The sequence below is a fragment of the Hemitrygon akajei genome, chromosome 6, assembly GCF_048418815.1.
Source record: "Hemitrygon akajei chromosome 6, sHemAka1.3, whole genome shotgun sequence".
In the NCBI taxonomy this organism is placed as follows: domain Eukaryota; kingdom Metazoa; phylum Chordata; class Chondrichthyes; order Myliobatiformes; family Dasyatidae; genus Hemitrygon; species Hemitrygon akajei.
The window spans coordinates 19779999-19795702 of NC_133129.1; the positions used below are offsets into that span (position 1 = coordinate 19779999).

General features: G+C 50.7%; 1 protein-coding gene across 1 annotated transcript in view; it reads left to right on the forward strand.

Annotated features, from left to right (window-relative positions):
• Positions 1-14839, forward strand: part of egflam (EGF-like, fibronectin type III and laminin G domains) — a 79097-nt gene extending 64258 nt beyond the window's left edge. Inside the window, exons 13-21 of the mRNA XM_073047969.1 lie at positions 3484-3628; positions 4883-5072; positions 7585-7710; positions 9002-9245; positions 9444-9555; positions 10963-11079; positions 11566-11746; positions 13656-13679; positions 14757-14839. Coding sequence (XP_072904070.1) covers positions 3484-3628; positions 4883-5072; positions 7585-7710; positions 9002-9245; positions 9444-9555; positions 10963-11079; positions 11566-11746; positions 13656-13679; positions 14757-14839 — 1222 coding nt within the window. The remainder of the gene's footprint in view (positions 1-3483; positions 3629-4882; positions 5073-7584; positions 7711-9001; positions 9246-9443; positions 9556-10962; positions 11080-11565; positions 11747-13655; positions 13680-14756) is intronic.
• The last annotated feature ends 865 nt before the right edge of the window (positions 14840-15704 follow it).

Sequence of the window (15704 nt, forward strand, 5' to 3'; positions counted from 1 at the left end):
CATACACAGTCCATTCCCGTTTACACAGCTCTCCCACATCTAGAGCCCTCTGTCATACACAGTCCATTCCCGTTTACACAGCTCTCCCATGTCTAGAGCCCTCTGTCATACACAGTCCATTCCCATTTACACAGCTCTCCCACGTCTAGAGCCCTCTGCCATACACAGTCCATTCCCATTTACACAGCTCTCCCACGTCTAGAGCCCTCTGTCATACACAGTCCATTCCCATTTACACAGCTCTCCCACGTCTAGAGCCCTCTGTCATACACAGTCCATTCCCGTTTACACAGCTCTCCCATGTCTCGAGCCCTCTGTCATACACAGTCCATTCCCATTTACACAGCTCTCCCGCATCTAGAGCCCTCTGCCATACACCGTCCATTCCCGTTTACACAGCTCTCCCATGTCTCGAGCCCTCTGCCATACACAGTCCATTCCCGTTTACACAGCTCTCCCACGTCTAGAGCCCTCTGTCATACACAGTCCATCCCCATTTACACAGCTCTCCCACGTCTAGAGCCCTCTGTCATACACAGTCCATTCCCGTTTACACAGCTCTCCCACGTCTAGAGCCCTCTGTCATACACAGTCCATTCCCATTTACACAGCTCTCCCGTGTTTAGAGCCCTGTGCCATACACAGTCCATTCCCATTTACACAGCTCTCCCACATCTACAGCCCTCTGTCATACACAGTCCATTCCCATTTACACAGCTCTCCCATGTCTAGAGCCCTCTGTCATACACAGTCCATTCCCGTTTACACAGCTCTCCCATGTCTAGAGCCCTGTGCCATACACAGTCCATTCCCGTTTACACAGCTCTCCTGTGTCTAGAGCCCTCTGCCATACACAGTCCATTCCCGTTTACACAGCTCTCCCATGTCTAGAGCCCTCTGTCATACACAGTCCATTCCCATTTACACAGCTCTCCCATGTCTAGAGCCCTCTGTCATACACAGTCCATTCCCGTTTACACAGCTCTCCCATGTCTAGAGCCCTCTGTCATACACAGTCCATTCCCGTTTACACAGCTCTCCCATGTCTAGAGCCCTCTGTCATACACAGTCCACCCCTGTTTACACAGCTCTCCCATGTCTAAAGCCCTTTGCCATACACAGTCCATTCCCATTTACACAGCTCTCCCATGTCTAGAGCCCTCTGTCATACACAGTCCATTCCTGTTTACACAGCTCTCCTGCGTCTAGAGCCCTCTGTCATACACAGTCCACCCCTGTTTACACAGCTCTCCCATGTCTAAAGCCCTTTGCCATACACAGTCCATCCCCATTTACACAGCTCTCCCGTGTCTAGAGCCCTTTTCCGTACACAGTCCATCCGCGTTTACACAGCTCTCCCGCGTCTAGAGCCCTTTTCCGTACACAATCCACCCCCGTTTACACAGCTCTCCCGCGTCTACAGATCCCTTTTCCATACACAGCACCTACTTCTGTTTACCCAGCACTCTGCATTTAAACACTGTCCTGTCTTTACTCTGCAATCCCGCATTTTCACCGACTCTGGCAATTACACAGCTCCCCCACGTTTATGTATTTTTCTCTGCACTGACAAACACTCACTGTTTACACACAGCACATAGAACACTACAGCACAGTACAGGCCCTTCAGCCCACAATAATGTGCTGGCCCTATGGTCTCCTCGAAGACCAATTTAATCCTTCACTCCCACCTGGCCCTCTATTGTTCTATCATCCACGTCCCTATCTAAAACGACATAATCTACCTGCTTCTACCTCTACCCCAGGCGAACGTTCCACACACCCAGTGCTTTCTGTGTAGGAAGAACTACCTCCGACATTCCACCAATCACATTAAAATTATGCCCCCTTGTGTTAACCATTTCCACCCTGGAGAGAAGTCTCCAGCTGTCTACTCAATCAATGCCTCTTATAATATTGTTACACCTCTATCAAGTCACTTCTTATCCTCTTTCAAAAGAGCGAAATCCCTAGCTCACTCAACCCCTCAAAAGACATGCTGTCTAGTCCAGGCCGCGTCCTGACAAATCTCCTCTGCACCCTTTCTAAAGCTTCCAGATCCTTCCTACAATGAGGTGACTAGAACTGAACACAATACTCCAAGAGTGGTCGAACTGGAGTTTACAGAACTGCAATGTCACCTCTTGGCTCTTGAACTCAGTCCCATAGTTAATGAAGGTCAGCGCACGGTATGCCTGCTTAACAACCCGATCCACTTGCACGGCAGCTTTGAGGGATCCATGGACCTGGACTCCAAGATCCCTCTGTTCCTCAACACTGTGAAGAATCCTGCGCTTAATCCTGTAATCTGCCCTCAAATTTGACCTTCCAAAGTGAATCACTTCACACTTTTCTGGGCTGCACTCCAGCTCCAGGCCAGCTCCACATCCTGTCAATACTGTATCCTGTTGGTAACCCACGATGCTGTTCACAACTCCACCAACCTTCACGTCATCTCCAAACTCCCAGCTGGTTTTTTATACAAAAATATGTTCATTGCAGATTACATTCTACAACAGACACAAACTCAATTACAGTGACAAATACAATCACTAACGTCAATTAAATTAAAGTGTTCCCATCCCTGTCAAGAATGGTGTTTATCCCCTTGGTCCCCATGGCCCCTCACCCCCTTCTGTATCTCCACAACCATCCTGGGTTTGTTCAATACCTTGTTTGGGCCAAATGGCCTACTTCTGCTCCTATATCTTATGCTCTTTCACTTCGTCAGCATTGCAGGTTTACAAAGGCTTGTTCGCACTCTGTACGCACACAACGTTCTGGCACTTACACACCCCTGTAGCACCCCACTACCTGGGTTTATACCCCACTGCTATCTTTATTACACAGCTCCCCTGGGTTTATACCCCACTGCTATCTTTATTACACAGCTCCCCTGGGTTTAGATGATCCGACTGGGGGGGGGGGGGGGGGGGGGGGGTGTGTGTGTGTGTGTGTGTGTGTGTGTGTGTGTGTGTGTGTGTATGAGTGTGTGTGTGAGTGAGAGTGTGTGTGTGAGTAAGTGCGTGTGAGTGTGTGTGTGTGAGTGTGTTTGTGAGTGAGTGTGAGTGTGTGTGTGAGTGAGTGTGTGTGAGCGTGTTTGTGAGTAAGTGTGTGTGAGTGTGTGTGTGAGAATGTGTTTGTGAGTAAGTGTGTGTGTGTGAGTGTGTGTGTGTGTGTGAGAATGTGTTTGTGAGTGAGTGTGAGTGTGTGTGTGTGTGTGTAACAACGAAGGGTGTGGAATGACAGAGTCCTTTAGCTCCCAGCACAACCTCCGTGACCGAAGTCTGGTCTGGTCCGGTCCTGGGCGGGACGTTCTAGCAGCTGTGCTGAAACGCGGAGAAGCTCCACCTCATCGCCCGCTTGCTCGTCCGGTGCTGAGATCTTCCCGTGCCCTTACCTGGACGGATGTGGGTTGAAGGGGGTGGGGTGCGTGAGTCCAGACCTGGCACGGGGACAATGCGAGTGACCGTCCATCTGCAGGTTTAACTGCGGCACAGGGGCAGCGGTGCTGGAGACCGAGAGCGAAGTACAGCCCCAACACTGGCACAAGGTCATCCTGTCCCGCGATGGCATCGACGGCTGGCTCCGGCTCGACAACGACACGCCCGTCTCCGGCAGTTCCAAGGTACAGGAGTGGGAGAGGAGGGGAGGGAGAGGACTGGGACGATATGTGGGGTGAGAGATGGTGAAGTCCTCCAGTACCACAGGAAAGGGCACCCTGTCCACGGGCTCAATCTGTAACGAGGGTGGGACTGGACCCCAGGAAGAACCGTAGTGTTGGGCTGGGGGTGAGGGGTTTGTGTGTAGTGCTGGGCTCAAGTTCTGTGGGGAATGGTTTGGGTGTGGCAATGGGAGTTCTGTGGGGAATGGTTTGGGTGGGGCAATGGGAGTTTTGTGGGGAATGGTTTGGGTGTGGCAATGGGAGTTCTGTGGGGAATGGTTTGGGTGTGGCAATGGGAGTTTTGTGGGGAATGGTTTGGGTGTGGCAATGGGAGTTTTGTGGGGAATGGTTTGGGTGTGGCAATGGGAGTTTTGTGGGGAATGGTTTGGGTGTGGCAATGGGAGTTTTGTGGGGAATGGTTTGGGTGTGGCAATGGGAGTTCTGTGGGGAATGGTTTGGGTGTGGCAGTGGGAATGTTGGGGGAAGAGTTTAGCTGTGGCATGGGGCAGTATTGGAGGGGTTTGGGCGTGGTACTAAAGGTATCAGGGGAAGGGATTGGAAGTGACATTGGGAGTTCTGAGGAAAGGGTTTGTGTGTGGCGCTAAGGGTATTGGGTAAGGGTTTAGGTGTGGTGCTAAGGGTATTGGGGAAGGGTATGTGTGTGGTGCTAAGGGTATTGGGGAAGGGTATGTGTGTGGTGCTAAGGGTATTGGGGAAGGGTTTGTGTGTGGTGCTAAGGGTATTGGGGAAGGGTTTAGGTGTGGTGCTAAGGGTATTGGGGAAGGGTTTAGGTGTGGTGCTAAGGGTATTGGGGAAGGGTTTGTGTGTGGTGCTAAGGGTATTGGGTAAGGGTTTAGGTGTGGTGCTAAGGGTATTGGGGAAGGGTTTAGGTGTGGTGCTAAGGGTAATGGGGAAGGACTTAGGTGTTTCATTTGGGGTTTTGACAGAAGGGTTTGACTGTGGCTCTGGGGATATTGGGAGAAGGGTTTGGGTGTGGCATTGGGGCTCTGGGGGAAGGGTTTGGGTGTGACACTAAAGGTATTGGGGAAGGGTTTGAGGTGCTGAGGATATCAGGGGAAGGATTTGGCTGTGGCATTGGGGTTCTGAGGGAAGAGTTTTTCAGCATGGCACTGGGCGTGTAGGACGAAGGGTTTGGATTTGACGCTAAGAGAGGAGCCCCTCCCCCTCCATTGACTGGGATCTTGCTGTTCCCCACAGGGCGGCTACTCTAGGATCACCCTCCGCACTCCACTGTACCTGGGTGGAGCCCCGCGAGCCCATTGGCTGGCCCAGGTGGCAGGAGCCAATCAGGGATTCCGTGGCTGCGTCCAGTCGCTGGTGGTCAATGGTCAGAGGGTCAGCCTGAGACCCTGGCCCCAAGGTCTCGCCCTGAGTGGGGCTGACGTTGGTAAGGGTCCCCTTGTCAGTCTCGGAGGTGCTCACCCTCCAGCCCTCGCAGGACAGTGAGAACACCACACCACCCACAGCTACGCACAGAAGCAGCCGTCTGGCCCAATGGTCCGGGCGGACAGAAATCCCACTGATGTTTAGAGATAAAGTGCAGAACAGGCCATTCTGGCCCACAAGCCACACTCCCCAGCAACACACATATTGAACTGGCCTAATCACAGGACAATCCCTCCAAAGGATGTCTTTCCTATCTATGTAACTGTGCAAGTTGCTTATATACTGTTCCTTCTTCAGCCACACACCTCTCCTATGTACTGACCTCTTCTATACACTGACCACCATATATACTGACCACCCTATATACTGATCTCTTCTATATACTGACTACCCTATATAATGACCACCCTTTATACTGACCTCTTCTATATACTGATCACCCTATATAATGACCTCCCTATATACTGACCACTTCTATATACTGATCACCCTATATACTGACCTCTTCTATATACTGACCTCTTCTATATACTGACCACCCTATATACTAACCTCTTCTATATACTGATCACCCTATATAATGACCTCCCTATATACTGACCTCTTCTATATACTGATCACCCTATATAATGACCTCCCTATATACTGACCTCCTATATACTGATCACCCTATATAATGACCTCCCTATATACTGACCTCTTCTATACACTGATCACCCTGTATAATGACCTCCCTATATACTGACCTCTTCAATATACTGATCACCCTATATAATGACCTCCCTATATACTGATCACCCTATATAATGACCTCCCTATATACTGACCTCTTCTATATACTGATCACCCTATATAATGACCACCCTATATACTGACCACCTTATATACTGACCTCTTCTATATACTGACCACCCTATATAATGACCTCCCTATATACTGATCACCTTATATAATGACCTCCCTATATACTGACCTCTTCTATTTACTGATCACCCTATATAATGACCACCCTATATACTGACTTCTTCTATATGCTGACCACCCTCTAGTGAACAACAAAGCCTCTCACCTTTATCTATACTCGCTGAGGGCAGCTTTTCACCCATAGGGTGGTGGGTTGTGGGACGAGCTGCCAGATGAAGTGGTAGAGGCTGGTATGAGAACAGAATTAATGTTACTGACACTGATGTTAGTGTGAAATCTGCTGTTTTAGTGACAGCAGTACAACACAGGCATATCAAATTAAATTACAATAGGAGACAGAGAGAGAGACACACACACACACAGTGGAGGGAGACAGAGAGACGGAGTGGAGAGAGACGGAGTGGAGGGAGACGGAGAGAGGCAAAGGGAGATATATTAGATTGGCTTTGTCACTTGTGCGTCCAAACATCGCAGACAGTGAAGTGTGTTGTTACAGACCGAAGACGTGCCGCCATGGCGTGTCTGCAGCTTACTCACCCTAACCGCGTGCCTTCGGACCGTGGGAGGAAACCACGGCTCCCAGACGAACCCCAGTAGGTTCACAGGGAAAATGAACAGTCTCCTTACAGGCGGTGGCGGGAATTGGGCCCCGGTCGCCTGCGCTGTGAAGCATTATGCTGACCGCTGTGCTGCCGTGCCGATGAGCCTGGCTCCGCGCTGTGACTGTGAACTCCGCTCCCCCACAGATCCTCAGCTCCTAACGTTCATGGCCCTCTGTTGAATGGGGTCTGATGTATACGTTACATCCCAGCTGTCTGCGTGATACGCGAGCCTGGGCAGTACGCTCTAGAGAACAAGCTGTTGCCCGTGCTGTCATCATCTGCCCTCTCCATGCAGATGATGGATCCACAGGAATGGCAGAGACCGATACAGTTTGGTACCAGCAGCGTCGCAGGAGTTGCCAGTCAGTGTTGAACTCATTGTAGGACTGGCTTAGGGACTCGAACTATGGTGTTTCCCTCGGATCCTGAAACCTTCCCCGTGGGGTAGAGCCACAAGACAGCAGATCTGCGGAGGTTTGTGATCAGAGTTTTCCTTCTCCTAGATGAGCTGCCAACCTCGGCTGATGAGCCCCATCTCCCCAAAGTGACTGGTTTTAAGGTGCCAGTTACCCACCTTTACCCCTTCTGCTGTCAGTAGGAATGGTTCTGCCCACCGGGTTCAGCAGCTAAGCCACACGTGGACTGGGTTGTCAGAGATACTTGAAGTGCACGCCATTGGGAGCATTTAGTGAGTGGTGGGAGCTTGTCCCCTTTATTACCACCTTCCCCCCCTACACCCCGGCTGTGACAACCTTAGGGAACTGTTGTAAAGTTAACACTGCCCATTCAGGGGAAATGCAGGGACTGTGGGAAGCCAAAGACATTTGCACTCACCCCACGTTTGTCCATGGGGAGCCCTGCATCTGCTCGTGAAATCTCTCTGTGGGATGTTGACTCCGGCCCTTCTTGCCTCCCTCTCTTGCCCCCTCCCGACACCTGCACACAGTAATTTCATTCCCCTCTCTCCTCTCTCTCTCTCTCTCTCAGGGGAATGCAGCACCGGCCTCTGTCGTGGGATCTTCTGTGCTCACAGGGGCTCCTGTGTCCCCCACAGAGCTGACTCCTACCTTTGTCTGTGTCCACTGGGCTTCCGAGGTCGGCACTGCGAGGAGGGTATGTTCCAACCCTACCCCTTCCTCTTCTTCCTGCCTCCCCTCCCTCCCATCCTCCCTCTCTCTCCCACTTCCCCTCTCTCTACATCCACTAAACCCACTCCCCTAACCCTATCCCCATGCCATCCTCCCTCTCCACCCATCTCACTCCCCCACTTCCCTCACTTCACCCCCTTCACCTCTCATCTCCTCCTCCTCAATGCTCTTTCACCTCTCCCCTATATTTCCCCCTCTCTCTTCTCCCTACTCCTCTCTTCCCCTCCCCCTACTATTCCAAGCATTCCTACTATTTAGGAAGTTATCTGGACAAGCCTTTGAATCACCAAAGTAGAGATGGTTGGTAATGGTGTTGGTGGAGATGGGGTTCTGATGGTTGGTAATGGTGTTGGTGGAGATGGGGTTCTGATGGTTGGTAATGGTGTTGGTGGAGATGGGGTTCTGATGGTTGGTAATGGTGTTGGTGGAGATGGGGTTATGGTTGATAATGAGTTTGGTGGAGATGGGGTTCTGATGGTTGGTAATGGTGTTGGTGGAGATGGGGTTCTGATGGTTGGTAATGGTGTTGGTGGAGATGGGGTTCTGATGGTTGGTAATGGTGTTAGTGGAGATGAGGTTCTGATGGTTGGCAATGGTGTGGGTGGAGATGGGGTTATGATTGATAGAGTTTGGTGGAGATGGGGTTCTGATGGTTGGTAATGGGTTGGTGGAGATGGAGTTCCATTGATTGATAATGAGTTTGGTTGAAATGGGGTTCTGTTGGTTGGTAATGGGGTTGGAGATGGGGTTTTTCTGGTATTGGGTTGGAGTATATGGGGTTCTGATGGTTGGTAATGGGGTTGGTGAAGGTGGGGTTCTATTGGTTGATAATGGAATTAGTGCAGTTGAGGTTTGTCTGGTAATGGGGTTGGTGGATATGTGGTTTTGATAGTTGTGATAAGCACCTCTTTCTCTCCCCTCCCTCTCCCTCTCCCTCCCCTCCCCTGCTCCTCTCCCTCCCCCCTCCCTCTCTTTCTGTCTCCCTCACTTTTTCTCTCACCGTCTCCTCTCCTTCTCTCTCTCTCCTCTCTCTCTCTCCCCATCCCTGTCTCTCTCCCTCCCTCCCCCTCTCCCTCTCTCTCTCTCTCCTCTCTCTCTCTCTTCTCCTCCCCTCTCCCTCTCTCCCTCTCTCCCCCTCTCCCTCTCTCTCTCTCCCTCTCCTCTCTCTCTCTCCCTCCCTCCCCCTCTCCCTCTCTCTCTCTGTCTCCTCTCTCTTTCCCCTCTCTCTCTCTCTCTCTCTCTCCCTCCCCGTCCAGCCTTTCAGCTGGTGGTCCCGCACTTCAATGCCTCGCTGATGTCATATGGGGTGCTGGCCTGGCCCCTGCCGCCTCAGCACTACCTCTCCTTCACGGAGTTCCAGCTGTCGCTGCGGCCCCAGGCAGACAGCGGCCTGGTCCTCTACAGCCACGACGAGGCCAGCAAGGACTTTGTTGCCCTCACGCTGGCTCAGGGCCATGTGGAGTTCCGCTTTGACTGCGGCTCAGGACCTGCTGTCATCAGGTAGGTGGTCACACCTCGTTCTAACTTAGCCCCGCCAAATCCAGCCACTCACCCTCAGTCCTGCTTTCCCTTCCATTTACACCTCCCACACACTCAGATCTAACCTCATCCCTCACACTCCCTGGTCTCTCCTTTCCCCTACTTATTTCCACCCCAAGTGGGTGATGGCATCTGAACCTGTCCCCTCGCTGCCCGCAGGAGTGAACAGCCCGTGGAGCTGAACAAGTGGCATGAGGTGAGGGTATCACGCACGGCCCGGAGTGGCATCCTACAGGTGGACGATCAGCGCCCAGTGGAGGGCACGGCCCAGGTGGGTCCTACCGCTGCTCAAATGCGAGGGGGAGCTGCTGGTAGCCCTGAGGGTGGGGCTGTGGATATCTCTAGTGATTAACTGTGGTTTAAGAAAGGGGCTGTCAGGAGGACACCTACCAGTCCTCGCCTCACTGAAGCCTCATGTGTAGGAAAGGGCGTGCTGTCGTTGGAGAGTGTCCAGAGGAGGTTCACGACAACGACCCTGGGAATGAAGGGGTTAATGTATGAGGAAAGTTTGATAACTCTGTGCCTGTACTCGCTGGAGTTTAGATGAGGGAGGATCTCACTGAAACCTTTCGAATGTTGAAAGGCCTAGACAGAGTAGATATGGAAAGAATGTTCCCATGGTGGGGAGTCTAGGACAAGAGGACACAGCCTCAGAATAGAGGAGCATCCATTTAAAACAGAGATGTGGAGAAACTTCTTTAGCCAAAGGGTGGTGAATTTGTGAAATTTGTTGCCACATGCAGCTGTGGAGGCCAGGTCAGGTATTTAAGGCAGAGATGATAGGTTCTTGATTGGACATGGCAGCAAAGGTTACAGGGAGAAGGCCGGGAACTGGGGTTGAGGAGGAGAAAAAAAAAGGATCAGCCATGATTGAATGGCGGAGCAGACTCGATGGGCCAAATGGCCTAATTCTGCTCCTATCTCTATGGTCTCATGGACTAGAGTGGGAGAGTCTAGGACCAGAAGGCACGGTCTCAGAATAGAGGGGCGTCCATTTGCAACAGATGAGGAATGTCTTTAGCCAGCGGGCAGTGAGTCTCTGGAATTCATTTTCTGTGGAGGCCAAGTCATTGGGTGTATTTTAGGTGAAGGTTGATTAGTAAGGGCATCAAAGGTTTTGGGAAGAAAGCAGGAGAATGGAATTGAGAGGGGAAGTGGGAAATGGTGGAGCAGACTTGGTCAGACAAATAGCCTAATCTGCTGCTGTGTCTGTGGACAACATCTCAGAGGTATACCCTGGGCCCAAAACATTGAAGGCTTATCAACAGCTGTCCTTTATTTGGAGTTGGAGGGGATTTTGTATGTCAGCAATGCACATTTCTGTCGATGTTCAGTCAGTGTTCTGGCTGGTTACGTTACTGTTTCGTACGGAGGCTGCAATGCACGGGGTTGAAGGGGGCTGCCGAGGGCTGTACTCTCAGCCAGTTCTGTCACGGACATGAAAGGCAGTTTTGGAAATGCAATTTCCTCCTCTGCTGGTGATCGGGAGTCATTGAGTCATCGAGTGGGGACAGCCAGGGTGGGGCAGTGAGAGGACGGGCTCTGGGCATGGAGGGGTGGGGATTGCCCTGGGGTCTGACGTAGGCACTGGGAGCTGGACACTGAGTCAGTGAGTGGTGATCGCTTCCCGGAGAGCACCCAGTGACTGGACCTTCATTTCACCAACCCCCACCCACAGGGAGCCTTCACCCAGATCCGGTGCAGCACGGACATATTTCTCGGAGGGGTCCCTGACTACGAGCACGTGAGGAAGAACTCTGGGGTCCTGGAACCCCTCTCCGGGAGCATTCAGAACGTAAGGCTGCCTGTCACCACGGCTCAGAGTGCCAATGGGAATGTGTGTGTGTTAGCATGGTGCGTGTGTGTGTGTGTTAGCATGGTGTGTTTGTGTGTTAACATCTTACATGTGTGTGTTAGCATGGTGCATGTGTGTTAACATGTTACATGTGTGTGTTAGCATGGTGTGTGTGTGTGTTAACATGTTACATGTGTGTGTTAGCATGGTGCATGTGTGTTAACATGTTACATGTGTGTGTTAGCATGGTGTGTGTTAGCATGTTACATGTGTGTGTTAGCATGGTGTGTTTGTTAACATGTTACATGTGTGTGTTAGCATGGTGTGTGTGTGTTAACATGTTACGTGTGTGTTAGCATGGTGTGTGTGCGTCTGTGTATTATGTATACAGGTGAGTGTAAGAGCTCTCAGTGTGTGACTGAATGCTCAGATGTGGTTTCCCTTCCCCCACCTGAGTGACCCCTCGTGCCCCTCCCTCCTCTGCAGCTGATCCTGAACGACCAGAGCTTTCGGCTGGACCAGGACTTCCGGATGGGAGTGAACGTGGAAAACGCTGCCCACCCCTGTGTGTCCAGCCCCTGCGTCAACGGAGGCTCCTGCAGACCACGACACGACGCCTTCGAGTGCGACTGTCCTCTGGGCTTCGAGGGGTCGAGGTGTCACAAAGGTATGGGGGTCCCGTGGCGTCCACCCGCTCTGAGCCCCCCAGTATGATGTAACGTCTCACCTCCGCCCTGGCCTGACTGTAGCGGTGTTGATAATAAATTTACTCCGAACTGTGAGCACGATGCCAGCATTGAGGGGGTGTCACCGTGCCCTACCACAGGGGCAGTTAACAGTGAGCATTAAACACTGGCATTGCCAGAGGTGCCCAGGACTGAGGCAAAAATAAAAAGTTTACAGTTTGTTCCACGTCAGAAGATATTTAACACAATAAGTCTGTGGTCAAATGCCCCCTTGTCTGTTCAGTGTCAATATTATTTTGTTTAGAGAGACACGTGGAACAGGCCCTATCGACCCAATGAACTGCACCACCCAGCAACCATAGCCTAGTCACAGGACAAAATACAATGACCAATTAACTTATTAAGTGGTAGACCTTTGGACCCAGAGGAAACCCACACGCTCATGGGAATATCGTATAAACACCTGGCTCTGAGCACTGACGCCCCGAGCTGTAACAGCGTTGTGCTAACCGCTTCACCAGTGGTACCATTCTGCACAGAAGCAGGCCTTCCGGCCTGACTTGTCCATACTGACCATCTAACCCAGTCCCATTTGCCCGTGTTTGCCCTATATCCCTCTGAACCTTTCCTATCCACATACCAGTCTGAATATGGTCATTGTACCGGCGTTAACCAGCTCGTTCCATACACTGACCGCCCTCTGGTGACAAAGGTGCCCCCCTCAGGTCTCTCTCCTCTTTCCTCTCACCTGTCCTTGACTATTTCACCCCTGCGCACATTGACCCTGAGTTAGCCCCTCACGATTGGAAATGCCTCCGTGAGGTCTCTGCTCAGTCTCCTACGTTCCGAGTAATAAAGCCCCAGTTTGCTCAACCTCCCTCCGTAACTCAGGCCCTGAGCCCTGGCAACGTCCTCATAAATCTTCAAACAAGTTCAAAAGATCCAAGTTAGTTTATTATCAAAGTGCATATATGTCACCATTTACAACTCTCTCCTTCACTTTCTTGCCGGCATTCACAGTAAGTACAAAGAAACACAATAGAATCGATGAAAAACTCACACACCAAAGACAGACGAACAACCAATGTGCAAAAGACAACAAGCTACACAAATAAAATGATACACCTAGATAATAATAATAAATAAGCAATAAATATCGAGATCATGAGATGGAGTTCTTGAAAGTGAGTCCATAGGTTGTGGGAACAGTTCAGTGATGGGGCAAATGAGGTTGAGTGAAGTTATCTACTTTGGTTCAAGACCCTGATGATTGAGGGGTAATAACAGTTTCTGAACCTGGTGGTGAGAGTCCTGAGGCTCCTGTACCTGCTTCCTGAGAATTGTGCATGGCCTGGGTGATGGAGGTCCTCGATGATGGCCACTGTCCTGTGACAGTGCTCTGTGTAGGTGTCATCAATAGTGTACTCTTTCCAATTTACGTCTTCTTTCCTATAGCAAGGTGAGCAAACCCCAGACACCCCTCACCAGTGTCTTGTACAACTGCAACGTATCTTCCCAGTTTTTACAGTCCGTGCCCTGACAGATGAAGATCAGTGTGCATCAGACTGCTTCTCTGTCTCCATGAAGATCTCTCCTTTGGAGTTGGGTCCCTGTTTACAGAGGTTGGCTTGGACTGTGGGCAACGTGACCAGCCGCGTTGGAGGGGTCCAGCGCTAACCCCACCACAGGAAGCCCTGTTGCTTGTAACATTTTTCGGGAAAATCTTGAGGGTGTTATGGTGCCTCTGGTTGAAAGGCTTCCCACAACCCACCTTGTCCCTCCAGTGCTCTCCCCTCCCTTCCCTCCTCCAGAGTACACTGTGGGTGTTGTAATTGCTTGCCCGCTAACTTCTGTCTTGTTCTCTCTCCCTCCGCACCGTGGGGCCTGCAGAATGTGGGAATTACTGCCTGAACAGTAAGTAGATCCCAGTGTGTCCATGTAGGAATTGGTAGTGTTTCGTAGCTAAGCCTCGCCTTAGACCAGGGATTCCCAACCTTGCCAAGAAGCAAGGGGTCTGTGCACGCCAGGTTGGGGACCCCTGCCTTAGACCATCAGTACTTGACGGTGTCCTTATTGGTTACCAGCTCTTAGTCTCAGTAACCCAGGGTCAACCTCAGCTGGTCAAAGTCAGAATCCGCATCAGGTGATTATCACCGAAATGCAGTATGTCGTGAAACGCAAACACGAGGAAATCGTTGTTTGAGGAAATGTGTTGTTTTGCGTCCGCGCTACAGTGCAATACATAAAAAATTACTCTGAGTTAAAATATATAAATTAGTAGTGCTAAAAGAGAGACAAAATAGTGTTAGAGCTCATGAATTCATCGTCTGTTCAGAAATCTGATGGCGCAGAGGGAAGAAGCTGTTCGCAAAATGCCAAGCGTGTATCCTCAGGCTCCTGTACCCCCTCCCTGATTGTAGCAATGAGAAGAGGGTGGTGGGTGTCCTTCATGACGAACGTCGCCCATTAGTCACCAAGCCCTCTTGTAAATTTTTACCGATGTACTGTGGAGAGCACTCTGACTGGATGTATCACCGTCTGGTGTGGAGGGGCCACTGCTCAGGATCGGGAAAAGCTGCAGAAAGTTGTAAACTCAGTCAGCTCTGTCATGGGTACTAACCCCTCTCCCCCCCCCCCCCCCCAGCATTGAGGACACCTTCAAAGGGCCGGAAGTGAGGCCTGGCTGATACACAGAACAGGCACAGTACAGGCCCTTCAGCCCACAGTGTTGTGCCGATCTTTTAACCTACTCTAAGATCAATCTAACCCTTCCCTCCTGCGTAACCCTCTGTTTTTCTATCACCCATGTGCCAATCTAAGAGCTTCTTAAATATGCCTACTGTATCTGACTCCACCTCCACCCCCGGCAGAGTGCTCCATGCACTTCCAGTCTCTGTTTAAAAAAAACATAGCTGACATCCCCTCCCATGGCTCCCTTATGATCTGCGTAAACTGGGAACAGATTGACTGAATTCTCCCTGTGCTTTTCAGCTGTAACAGAAGCCATCGAAATCCCACAGTTCATTGGCCGCAGTTACCTCATCTACGACCATCCAAATGTACTCAAGAGGTAAGTCCCCTCTCGGTCACACCCACCCCCTTCGGACCCTCCATGGCCCCTCATTTTCAGAAAGCAAAACCTTACTTGGCCAAGTTTGTTAGCTTTTTGAGGAGGTGACAGAGAGGATGGACAATGATGGTATGATAGATGTAATATATCTAGATTTTCCAAAGTCAATCAATGATATTTCCTATAATAGAAAGAACTGAGAGAGAAAAAAGATTAGCTTTATTTGTCATATGTACATAGAAACATTTGAAACATACGGGGAAATGTCTCATTTGCATCAGGGGGATGTGTGGGGTTAGTTTGGAAGCGTAGCATGCCCAAAACTTACTAACCCTAACCCACACGTCTTTGGAATATGAGAGTAAACTGGAGCACCTGGAGGAAATCCACATAGTCATAGGGAGAACATACAAATTCCTTACAGACGGTGGTGGGAATTGGACCCGGGTCACTGGTACCGCGAAGGGTTGTGTTAACCACTGCACTACCGTGCCGCTCAGGATGGGCAAAATGGATGAGCAAAGGTGAGTTTTGTGGTCGGATCAGGCGAGTTGGGCTAATTCCATGCTGTAAATTTCTAGGATTATTTGTGAATGATTTTAGAGTCTCGCAGGGTGGCAGGGTGGATTAGTGGTTAGCATACTGCTATTACAGCTCCAGCGGCCCGGGTTCAATTCCCACCCCTGTTTGTAAGGGGTTTGTATGTTCTCCTTGAAAGTGCATGGGGTTGCTGTGGTTTCTTCCCACAGGCCAAAGACGTATGGGACAGGATTAGTAAGTTGTGGACTTGTTATGTTGGGATTGCTCACAGCACATCCTCAGACTGTTTTGGTCGTTAATACAAATGATGCATTTCACTGGGTGTTTTG